The sequence below is a fragment of the Salmo salar genome, chromosome 05, assembly GCF_965601325.2.
Source record: "Salmo salar chromosome 05, fSalSal1, whole genome shotgun sequence".
In the NCBI taxonomy this organism is placed as follows: Eukaryota; Metazoa; Chordata; class Actinopteri; order Salmoniformes; family Salmonidae; genus Salmo; species Salmo salar.
In genome coordinates, this window is record NC_138295.1 from 8242275 (window position 1) to 8255000 (window position 12726).

General features: G+C 44.3%; 1 protein-coding gene across 3 annotated transcripts in view; it reads left to right on the forward strand.

Annotated features, from left to right (window-relative positions):
- Nucleotides 1–488: 488 nt before the first annotated feature.
- Nucleotides 489–12726, forward strand: part of LOC106604152 (annexin A6) — a 36220-nt gene continuing 23982 nt past the window's right edge. For 2 of the 3 annotated variants that reach the window (XM_082975011.1, XM_082975012.1), the window contains exons 1-6: nucleotides 489–695; nucleotides 2270–2314; nucleotides 6456–6540; nucleotides 7201–7295; nucleotides 8035–8148; nucleotides 8484–8574. In XM_082975011.1, coding sequence (XP_082831137.1) covers nucleotides 2306–2314; nucleotides 6456–6540; nucleotides 7201–7295; nucleotides 8035–8148; nucleotides 8484–8574 — 394 coding nt within the window. In that variant the 5' untranslated portion in view covers nucleotides 489–695; nucleotides 2270–2305. Of the gene's footprint in view, nucleotides 696–2269; nucleotides 2315–6455; nucleotides 6541–7200; nucleotides 7296–8034; nucleotides 8149–8324; nucleotides 8334–8483; nucleotides 8575–12726 lie in introns of those variants that run through there. The other variant, XM_082975013.1, reaches the window with a different exon arrangement.

Consider the following 12726-nt stretch of genomic DNA (forward strand, 5'->3'; position numbering starts at 1 on the left):
TTTTTAAAACTTTATTTAACTAGGCAAGTCAGTTAAGAACAAATTCTTATTTACAATGACGGCCTACCCCGGGCCAAACCCTCCGCTAACCCAGACGACGCTGGGCCAATTGTGCGCCTCCCTATGGGACTCCCAATCACGGCCGGTTGTGATACAGCCCGGGATCAAACCAGGGTCTGTACTGACGCCTCTAGCACTGCCTAAGACCGCTGCGCCACTGGAGGGCCCATATGCCTCCCGCCTGTTCTAGTTTAACAATTGACCAATATAAGTATAAAGAGGGGTTCCCATAGAGGCAAGAATGCCCACATCCAGGAACGCCCCGATTTGCAGACTGCAATTCTACCGTTTTCTGAATTGACAAGACCAAAAAAAGACGTCTAAAGACGGTCTGTGCTTAGTGTGTATATGGGGCGTACAGAAAAACCACACAGCACGAGTGAATAGGTTGTTTACATATTTATTAATTTATCATAACACCGTTTTTATCTAGCGTGGACGGGCTCCCTGTTAGAAAGAGGGAACTCTTTTGACGCACCGCTGGTGAGCACCGCAGTTATTACGTGAGCTCGAGGACAGGGAATAAGACAGCTGTCCGTTTCAACACCGGGCTAAACGCAACCGATAAAAACAGGATAGAGGAGGTTCAGGACTGCAGAGGGGTTGATTTGGATCAAATTAGTTCGGTAAAAGAGGTGAGTTTGGGTTTTGCTTTGTAGTGAATTTTCTATAGTGTCAAATGCTCAACAATATAGACTAAGATAATGTTGGCGCAAGTCATGTAAAGACAATAACGGAGCTATAACGGTTTGTTTAGGGTATTATTAGCCCAGCCCAAGTCTATGATATGAGAATAATAGACAGACAGACAGTTCCATTTTACAAACCAAGAATCTAAGTTTAAAGAAAAACAGAGAGAAATGGATTGAATAATGTTATAAATGTAAAGCAACTGATAGAGCATAGACATGAGTCATGTTTATCATTGATGTCCATTGTTTAAACAGTATAATTCTATGTGTTTTAAACAGAATTCAAACAAAAAAAAGTTATGCTTTATGAATAAAAAGTTGTATAATTTTGGGGTGGGAGACTGAGAGATGGGGTGTGGTCGTGGACATGTTCTGAGGATATAGGAGATGATTGGATCGAACCGTGCTTGATGGATATTTTAGGAGACTAAACACTACTGTGGGCTTATTTTAAACATATTCTCACTAATGGAGAAACTGGCTGAAATTCTACAATTGACTGCAATACTGTGTGCTATGTAAGAGGACAGCTTGTCCTCACTGAGTGCTTCTCCTGTGATCTAAATGACTTACATCTCATTTGGAAGTCCGACAGGATTCCCTTTACTTATACACAAATTTATAAGCCAAACTGTTTTTCCATCTATTGTAGAATCCATCGTCATAGACCATGTGGGTTTTAGTTCTAAGTTGAGATGATACAAAACAGTTCAACAAGAATGTGAGAACAAGTTTGACCTTTGTAAAAGTAGATGTTTCTTTATTAAATGTCCCTTTCTCTTCCTCACCAGATGCTAAAGCCTATTGTACCACTCTGAATGGGAACACTGTAGCCTTACTGAACTGTAGGAGAGGAGCAGCCAACATGTTTCCTGTGGAAAACGTGGCTATGCTTTAACCACTAGGCCATAAGCCAACAACCCTACAAGTAATCCCAATTCAAAATGGCCTCCTTGGTCCCCCTCATGTCTTCTCCCAGCATAATCCTATAGGAATCTGTAGCAAGCCAACTAGTGACTTTTATTATGAAATAGTATTTTGACTTTCCAATGCAGTCTTCTCTGGTGCAGGTTCTGTGGATGGTGTTGTGCTGATAGAGCAGAATCCTGACCACCAATCAATGACATATCAAGTATATTTTCATTAGCCTATGGTCCAATAGCATCTCTTAGTTCATCCAGCCATACATGTTGTTCACAATCATATCATATTCACATTGACAATTAGGATCGATAATATGGCACAGCCAGAAGAGGACGGGCTACGCCTCAGAGCCGGGATCCTCCTCTTTCTAAGGAGATTTTCATGGCCACTGTGCTTCAACATTTGCATTGCTTGCTCTCTGGGGTTTTAGGCTGGGTTTCTGTATATCGGTTGTCTCAAGGACTTTGTGACAACTGTCGGTTGTATAAAGGGCTCTATAAATAAAATGTTTTGATTGATATTGATACCATCTTAAACAGCATGTCAACCAGTTTCTCTGTTCTCATTTCTGCTTCACATATCTTGTCTTGCAGGTCGATTGTTTCCTGCATATCCTTAAAAGTCCAAATATGGGAATGGTAAGTCAATATGGTAATCCTGTCTCTTTGCCATTCTCTCAGTGCTATGTGTAGCTACAGTATAGCTATAACGATAAACATATCCTATTCCATAATGACTGTATGATAATGATGCAAGGACAAAGGAGGTGTCAGATGAGAATCATTCATTCACTAGCAGCAGTCATCAGCCCTGGCGCGTCTGTTTCTTGTAATGGCAGTAGGCTAGTATAATGTGTCACTCTTCCCTCTGGTAACCTGGACATGTTATTGGCAGACACACAGAGAGAACTCCAGAAGGCATATGACAGGACTACTTCTCTATCTTATACCTAGCCTCGGACTCCCAGGTTCCGCTCATGTAAGTCCAGTCAACAAGAGGAGATTTGCAAGGATGGCCCTGCTAGACTATCTAGTATCAAAACCATGTCCAAGGATGGCCCTGCTAGACTATCTAGTATCAAAACCATGTCCAAGGATGGCCCTGCTAGACTATCTAGTATCAAAACCATGTCCAAGGATGGTCCTGCTAGACTATCTAGTATCAAAACCATGTCCAAGGATGGTCCTGCTAGACTATCTAGTATCAAAACCATGTCCAAGGATGGTCCTGCTAGACTATCTAGTATCAAAACCATGTCCAAGGATGGCCCTGTTAGACTATCTAGTATCAAAACCATGTCCAAGGATGGTCCTGCTAGACTATCTAGTATCAAAACCATGTCCAAGGATGGCCCTGTTAGACTATCTAGTATCAAAACCATGTCCAAGGATGGCCCTGCTAGACTATCTAGTATCAAAACCATGTCCAAGGATGGTCCTGCTAGACTATCTAGTATCAAAACCATGTCCAAGGATGGTCCTGCTAGACTATCTAGTATCAAAACCATGTCCAAGGATGGCCCTGCTAGACTATCTAGTATCAAAACCATGTCCAAGGATGACCCTGCTAGACTATCTAGTATCAAAACTATGTCCAAGGATGGCCCTGCTAGACTATCTAGTATCAAAACCATGTCCAAGGATGGCCCTGCTAGACTATCTAGTATCAAAACCATGTCCAAGGATGGTCCTGTTAGACTATCTAGTATCAAAACTATGTCCAAGGATGGCCCTGCTAGACTATCTAGTATCAAAACCATGTCCTTTTTGGTTCTGCTGGATCTGAGGGTTGGAGCATTGTATCAGCTACAGCAGAGTAGTGGGTTGGATTCATACCACTGTACATGACCTCTGCACTACACCACCCTAGCTGCATTACCTTGGCAAGACAACCACAAGTTGGCCATAGCACAGACAGACTGGTGCCAAGGATAGTGCAGTGTCTGGATGGAAGTAACGAGCAGCCAAGCACTGCTGTAAGTTTAAGCTTTATCAACAAAAACGAATAGCTCTGGTAAGTCACTCGTATCATCTGAAGATAATGCGATTATCTATGTTCTACTACAGTTATTTGCTGCCTGAACAGTCTGTTTGCTGAAAGGACTGTTGCTATGGGCCCATTGTTTTGGTCCTGTTGCTATGTGGTTGGGACCTCCCAGCTGTCCTGGGGAGTGATGGTCTCTATGGTAGAGCTGTAGTAGGGCCACATCTTGAGCATGTGCAGTGGCCTCCTTGGCTGTCTGGCTGTCTGGATTTCTGGGTAGGAGACATTGGCTGTGTGCCTCAATGCAGCCGAAAGAATCTCCACAGAAACTGCAGCTGAACGGATATGTTTCTCAGATACACGACAAGAAATACATGAACACTGGTATTTTCCACAATGCATGTTTGATTGAACTGCAGCCCTGGCGGCTGTATTGCGTTTTATTATTACTGTGTTGATTGGAGGTCAGCTTCTCTGAAGCCGTGTCAGACCCCTGCAGAGTGAGCAGGTCTGTGTGTGTGTAACCTGACTCCCTGTTCCTCCCTCCTACACACACTGCTGTTCTGGAGGGTGCAGCTGTAGGCAGGGGGACAGACTGGTGTCAGCTGTCTGTCTGCCTGTCAGCCCTCTGCTCAGGACTGCAGCCACAGCCCTTCCTGCAGCATGTACACCCACACAGCCACTTCCTGCCCCCTGTACACCCACACATTCCTTCCTGCTCCCTGTACACCCACACAGCCCTGCCTGCTCCCTGTACACCCACACAGCCCTTCCTGATCCCTGTACACCCACACATCCCCTTCCTGCAGCATGTACACCCACACATTCCTTCCTGCCCCCTGTACACCCACACATTCCTTCCTGATCCCTGTACACCCACACATTCCTTCCTGCCCCCTGTACACCCACACATTCCTTTCTGCTCCCTGTACACCCACACAGCCCTTCCTGCTCTCTGTACACCCACACAGCCCTTCCTGCTCCCTGTACACCCACACAGCCCTTCCTGCTCCCTGTACACCAACACATTCCTTCCTGCCCTCTGTACACCCACACAGCCCTTCCTGCTCCCTGTACACCAACACAGCCCTTCCTGCTCCCTGTACACCCACACAGCCCTTCCTGCAGCATGTACACCCACACAGCCACTTCCTGCCCCCTGTACACCCACACATTCCTTCCTGCTCCCTGTACACCCACACATTCCTTCCTGCTCCCTGTACACCCACACAGCCCTTCCTGCTCCCTGTACACCCACACAGCCCTTCCTGCTCCCTGTACACCCACACAGCCCTGCCTGCTCCCTGTACACCCACACATTCCTTCCTGCTCCCTGTACACCCACACATTCCTTCCTGCCCTCTGTACACCAACACATTCCTTCCTGCTCCCTGTACACCCACACAGCCCTTCCTGCTCCCTGTACACCCACACAGCCCTTCCTGCTCCCTGTACACCCACACAGCCCTTCCTGCTCCCTGTACACCCACACAGCCCTTCCTGCAGCATGTACACCCACACAGCCCTTCCTGCTCCCTGTACACCCACACAGCCCTTCCTGCTCCCTGTACACCCACACATTCCTTCCTGCCCTCTGTACACCCACACATTCCTTCCTGCTCCCTGTACACCCACACAGCCCTTCCTGCTCCCTGTACACCCACACAGCCCTTCCTGCTCCCTGTACACCCACACAGCCCTTCCTGCTCCCTGTACACCCACACAGCCCTTCCTGCTCCCTGTACACCCACACAGCCCTTCCTGCTCCCTGTACACCCACACATTCCTTCCTGCTCCTGCTCCCTGTACACCCACACAGCCCTTCCTGCTCCCTGTACACCCACACAGCCCTTCCTGCTCCCTGTACACCCACACAGCCCTTCCTGCTCCCTGTACACCCACACAGCCCTTCCTGCTCCCTGTACACCCACACAGCCCTTCCTGCTCCCTGTACACCCACACAGCCCTTCCTGCTCCCTGTACACCCACACAGCCCTTCCTGCTCCCTGTACACCCACACAGCCCTTCCTGCTCCCTGTACACCCACACATTCCTTCCTGCTCCTGCTCCCTGTACACCCACACAGCCCTTCCTGCTCCCTGTACACCCACACAGCCCTTCCTGCTCCCTGTACACCCACACAGCCCTTCCTGCTCCCTGTACACCCACACAGCCCTTCCTGCTCCCTGTACACCCACACAGCCCTTCCTGCTCCCTGTACACCCACACAGCCCTTCCTGCTCCCTGTACACCCACACAGCCCTTCCTGCAGCATGTACACCCACACAGCCCTTCCTGCTCCCTGTACACCCACACAACCCCTCAAAGGCCTTAACATTCTCCTACACAGCCCCCCCCCCCCCCCCCCCCACTCCCCTGTGACTTTAATTAACCCTGGGATAGGCCCACAGTAATTCCTGGCCCCTCGTTCATTCTTCTGTGCCCAACTAGTCATACGCATCATCCAGTTGGCTCAATCAACCCTTTTACCCCTCCTATGAAACTGATTGTTGTGAATAAGAATGTGTTCTTTAACAACTGACCCAACAAAGTTGATAAAACCCTGAGCCTCCTCTGAAACTGTGCCCCGGGCCATTGTTGTGAATGAGGTTGATAAAACCCTCCTCTGAAACTGTGCCCTGGGCCATTGTTGTGAATGAGGTTGATAAAACCCTCCTCTGAAACTGTGCCCCGAGCCATTGTTGTGAATGAGGTTGATGAAACCCTCCTCTGAAACTGTGCCCCGGGCCATTGTTGTGAATGAGGTTGATAAAAAGGTGGTGAATGTTTTTCCAGGGGTTCCGAGGCACAGTAACCGATGCTCCAGACTTTGATGCCAGTGCAGATGCCGAGACGCTCTACAATGCCATGAAAGGCATCGGTGAGTAACACTGTAGCTAGGCTTAGTGTCCACTGTAGAGCAGGGGTACACTAGCCTGGTAAAACCAAACAGAACACTGCACTGCACTTTGTTTCAGTTTACTTCAGTTCTGTCTGGTTTTATTAACCAGGCTAGAGATGCACAACTCCAACACCAGTATTAACAACTGCTTAGAACAGGGCTGTTTTAACCCTGTTCCTGAAGAGATACCCTCCTGTAGGTTTTAACTCCAACCCTGTTCCTGGAGAGCTACCCTCCTGTAGGTTTTAACTCCAACCCTGTTCCTGGAAAGTTACCATCCTGTAGGTTTTCACTCCAACCCTGTTCCTGGAGAGATACCCTCCTGTAGGTTTTCACTCCAACCCTGTTCCTGGAGCGCAACCCTCCTGTAGGTTTACACTCCAACCCTGTTCCTGGAGAGCTTCCCTCCTGTAGGTTTTCACACTAACCCTAATATAGCACACCTGATTCTAATAATTAGCTGGTTAGTTACAACTGGGGTTGGAGCAATAATCTACAGGAGGGTAGCTCATAGAAACAGAATAGAGTCACCCAATGGTGTAGCTCTCCAGGAAAAGGGTTGGGCAGCCCTGGCTTAGAAAGTTCAAAGGTCAAATGTTGCTGATGATGTTACTGATGATTTTCCTCTGTTCTCTGCAGGCAGCGACAAGGAGGCCATCTTGGATTTGGTCACTGGCAGAAGCAATGCTCAGAGACAGGAGATTGTACAGGCGTACAAGTCTAGCTATGGGAAGGTACAGGAACATCACATCATAACATCCAACATCACATCTATCATCATGTTTCTGTACCTTTCCAGAGCTGGACCTGGATTGCATACAAATTACAGTTTGTGTTTTAAAAAATATATATATTTACATAAACATCACTATGTATCATTTGGTGTTGAATGCTTTGAGTATCCATTGTTACTGTGACCCACTCTATGATCTGTAGTTAATACCAGGTCAAAACTGGATCAGGTAAGTACCAGCTAAAACCAGTGTAAAATAAAGCTTTACCACAAATTACACAATTCAGTGTGCCCATTTGTTAGAAGGTACAATACATTCTTAGTTATATTCCAGATGTTAGCTAACATTTGTTTTGTGCTAACGTTAGCTAACAGTCTGAGACTGTAGTGTGCAGCGAACGTCAGTGTCTGTTTCGATTCTAAACTGCCACTACAAATAATAATGTAACCATGTAGGCTTTCTATTACATGTCGTAGGAATAGCAAAGTCATTTGAAGTTTGATTATTGTCCCTAAATTGCCACAGTTATACTTACAAAAATTAGCTGTTTGATGTTTTAACTGTAACATTTTTGGAATGTTTATTCAAAATCGTTCAACTGAAATTGTTACTAAGTAACAGGTTCACCTCAAACAGAACCGTTGTTGAACTCACTCAATATGATTTACTGAGCCTTCTGCACATTGTGTCACACACCATGACAGGATAACTTCATAACGGACATGTCTCTCTTCCCCAGAACCTGATAGATGACCTGAAGTATGAGCTGACGGGGAAGTTTGAACGCCTCATCGTCAGTCTGATGAGACCCCAGGCCTACCATGACGCCAAAGAGATCCACGATGCCATCAAAGTGAGATTCTGTAATAGAGAGCCATCATGCCATCAAAGTGAGATTCTGTAGCAGAGATCCACGATGCCATCAAAGTGAGATTCTGTAGCAGAGATCCATCATGCCATCAAAGTGAGATTCTGTAGCAGAGATCCATCATGCCATCAAAGTGAGATTCTGTAATAGAGATCCACGATGCCATCAAATTATTATATTTAGGAAGTAAAAAGTTAAGAAATAGGAAAATGATAAGAATTGAGAAAACCCACATCAGACACCACATACTAAATAACTGTTACACAGCCTAGTCAGTAACTTGTGCCATTCTGTATTTAATGTCATGCTTTATTTCTAAGGGGGCAGGAACAGATGAGAAGTGCCTGATTGAAGTCTTGGCCTCCAGGAACAATCAACAGATACACAACCTGGTGGAGGCATACAAGGATGGTAAGATATATTTCTTCCTCCCATTAGAATAGATGGTAAGATATATTTCTTCCTCCCATTAGAATAGATGGTAAGATATATTTCTTCCTCCCATTAGAATAGATGGTAAGATATATTTCTTCCTCCCATTAGAATAGATGGTAAGATATATTTCTTCCTCCCATTAGAATAGATGGTAAGATATATTTCTTCCTCCCATTAGAATAGATGGTAAGATATATTTCTTCCTCCCATTAGAATAGATGGTAAGATATATTTCTTACCTCCCATTAGAATAGATGGTAAGATATATTTCCTACCTCCCATTAGATGGTAAGATATATTTCCTACCTCCCATTAGAATAGATGGTAAGATATATTTCTTACCTCCCATTAGATGGTAAGATATATTTCTTCCTCCCATTAGAATAGATGGTAAGATATATTTCTTACCTCCCATTAGATGGTAAGATATATTTCCTACCTCCCATTAGAATAGATGGTAAGATATATTTCCTACCTCCCATTAGAATAGATGGTAAGATATATTTCTTACCTCCCATTAGATGGTAAGATATATTTCCTACCTCCCATTAGAATAGATGGTAAGATATATTTCTTCCTCCCATTAGAATAGATGGTAAGATATATTTCTTACCTCCCATTAGATGGTAAGATATATTTCCTACCCCCCATTAGATGGTAAGATATATTTCCTACCCCCCATTAGATGGTAAGATATATTTCCTACCTCCCATTAGATGGTAAGATATATTTCCTACCCCCCATTAGATGGTAAGATATATTTCCTACCTCCCATTAGATGGTAAGATATATTTCCTACCTCCCATTAGATGGTAAGATATATTTCCTACCTCCCATTAGATGGTAAGATATATTTCCTACCCCCCATTAGATGGTAAGATATATTTCCTACCTCCCATTAGATGGTAAGATATATTTCCTACCTCCCATTAGATGGTAAGATATACAGTTGAAGTTGGAAGTTAACATACTTTAGGTTGGAGTCATTAAACCTAGTTTTTTCAACCACTCCACAAATTTATTGTTAACAAACTATAGTTTTGGCAAGTCGGGTTAGGACATCTACGCTGTGCATGACACAAGTAATTTTTCCAACAATTATTTACAGACCGATTATTTCACTTATAATTCACTGTATCTCAATTCCAGTGGGTCAGAAGTTTACATACACTAAGTTGTCTGTGCCTTTAAACAGCTTGGAAAATTCCAGGAAATGATGTCATGGCTTTTAGAAGCTTCTGATAGGCTAATTGACATCATTTGAGTCAATTGGAGGTGTACCTGTGGATGTATTTCAAGGCCTACCTTCAAACTCAGTGCCTCCTTGCTTGACATCATGGGAAAATCAAAAGAAATCAGCCAAGACCTCATAAAAAAAATAGCAGACCTCCACAAGTCTGGTTCATCCTTGGGAGCAATTTCCAAACGCCTGACGGTACCATGTTCATCTGTGCAAACAGTAGTACCCAAGTATAAACACCATGGGACCACGCAGCCATCATACCGCTCAGGAAGGAGACGCGTTCTGTCTCCTAGAGATAAACGTATTTTGGTGCGAAAAGTGCAAATCAATCCCAGAACAACAGCAAAGGACCTTGTGAAGATACTGGAGGAAACAGGTACAAAAGTATCTATATCCACAGTATAACGAGTCCTATATCGACATAACCTGAAAGGCCGCTCAGCAAGGAAGAAGCCACTGCTCCAAAACCGCCATAAAAAAGCCAGACTACGGTTTGCAACTGCACATGGGGACAAAGATCGTACTTTTTGAAGAAATGTCCTCTGGTCTGATGTAACAAAAATAGAACTGTTTGGCCATAATGACCATCGTTATGTTTGGAGGAAAAAGGGGGAGGCTTGCAAGCCGAAGAACACCATCCCAACCGTGAAGCACGGGGTTGGCAGCATCATGTTGTGGGGTGCTTTGCTGCAGGAGGGACTGGTGCACTTCACAAAATAGAGGGCATCATGAGGATGGAAAATGATGTCCATATATTGAAGCAACATCTCAAGACATCATTCAGGAAGTTAAAGCTTGGTCGCAAACAGTTCTTCCAAATGGACAATGACCCCAAGCATACTTCCAAAGTTGTGGCAAAATGGCTTAAGGTCAACAAAGTCAAGGTATTGGAGTGGCCATCACAAAGCCCTGATCTCAATCCTATAGAAAATGTGTGGGCAGAACTGAAAAAGTGTGTGCGAGCAAGGAGGCTTACAAACCTGACTCAGTTACACCAGCTCTGTCAGGAGGAATGAGCCAAAATTCACCCAACTTATTGTGGGAAGCTTGTGGAAGGCTACCCAAAACGTTTGACCCAAGTTAAACAATTGAAAGGCAATGCTACCAAATACTAGTTGAGTGTATGTAAACTTCTGACCCACTGGGAATTTGATGAAAGAAATAAAAGCTGAAATAAATCATTCTCTCTTCTATTATTCTGACATTTCACATTCTTAATATAAAGTGTTGATCCTAACTAACCTAAGACAGGGAATTTTTACTAGGATTAAATGTCAGGAATTGTGAAAAACTGAGTTTAAATTTATTTGGCTAAAGTTTATGTAAACTTCCGACTTCAACTGTATTTCCTTCATCCCATTAGAAGCTGAATGTCCATCAAACAATCGATCTTGAACATCAGAACATGATCATAATGAGTTCAAAATACAGTTACAGTATGACATACTGTACACCATATAATAATACAACTTTTATAGCGCTTTCCATTACAATCTCAAAGCGCTTTAAGCAACAACAACAAAAAAAAGACATGCAATTTTGAAAAACACAAACAAATAGATAATGGCCGATCATGGCAGGCAAGGTAGTTCATTAATGGCTTGAGGCAGTCAGCACCAGGAGGAAGGCTAGAGTAGAGGCAGTTCAGAGATTAAACAGAGGGGGGGTCACATCCAGGGGGTGTCAGACTGGTCCAGAGCCGTTCATCAGGGCACCCTGGCCCAGAGCTTCTCAGTAGTAGTCTCTGAAGTCAAACTCCATGGGTAGAACTCGCCCACTACCGATGTGTAGCACCCACCTGGGTGAAGACACGACAGCCGCGAAAGCAACAGAAAATCCCACTGTACATCAGTCCAGAATTGTCTACCTTGAAGCTAACCACTGGAGAAAACTGCTCAAAACTTCAGCATCTTCTAACGAGCCTGCCATCTCCAAACAACACCCCCTTACTTTGTATCAAAACATAGCTAGCTAGCTAGTTTGATAGCAAGTTATCTAGCTGAGCTACTTGATGGGGTCGCAGGGTAGCCTAGTGGTTAGATTGTTGGACTAGTAACCGGAAATGTTGCATGATCGAATCCCCGAGCTGACAAGGTAAAAATCTGTCGTTCTGCCCCTGAACAAGGCAGTTAACCCACTGTTCCCCGGTAGGCCGTCATTGAAAATAAGAATTTGTTCTTTTTCTGACTTGCCTAGTTAAATAAAGGTAAAATGAAAAAATTACAGGGATGCATTAGTTAGTACGAAACTAACTTGATGACAGGGATGCCACAAACAAATTAGGTTAACACAAATGCTGATTTAAAAAAAAAATGCAATCAAAAGTACTTAAACGTTCACAGGAGCTCCTAGCCTAGGCTGCTATTCTGGCGTCATGGCAACGATGGAACCTCAAATATAGTACATCGCTATAGTATGAAATACACCTGTATTCTGCTGACACACCAAATACAACTATAGCAGGGTTTTGATTCAGTTGATCATGCTAAACTGAGGCAGAGACTGAGACAGAGATTGTCGAGTGTAGGTCTTTCGGTGCATGAGGTTGCCCGGTTTGCTAACTATACTGTCTGATAGAACTCAGTGCACTCAATTCGATGGGTTCAGAAATGTGGTGGGTACTCTCTTCGTTCGCAGGACTTTATCCTGCTAACTATTCCAAATGTCCGAACTGAATTTGGTAAAAAGGGCTTTTATGTACTCTGCGCCATCGGCTTGGAACGCCTGACAAAATACTTTTAAACTGGAAGAACTTGTCCCGATTGGTGTTTTTAAATCATTTATGAAGGAGTTTGAGGCTGATTCCCTGAACTGTCAATGTTTTTAATTTGCTGTTTTATGATTTTGTTATACTCTTGTGAATTCTATGTTTTTTTTTACTAGAT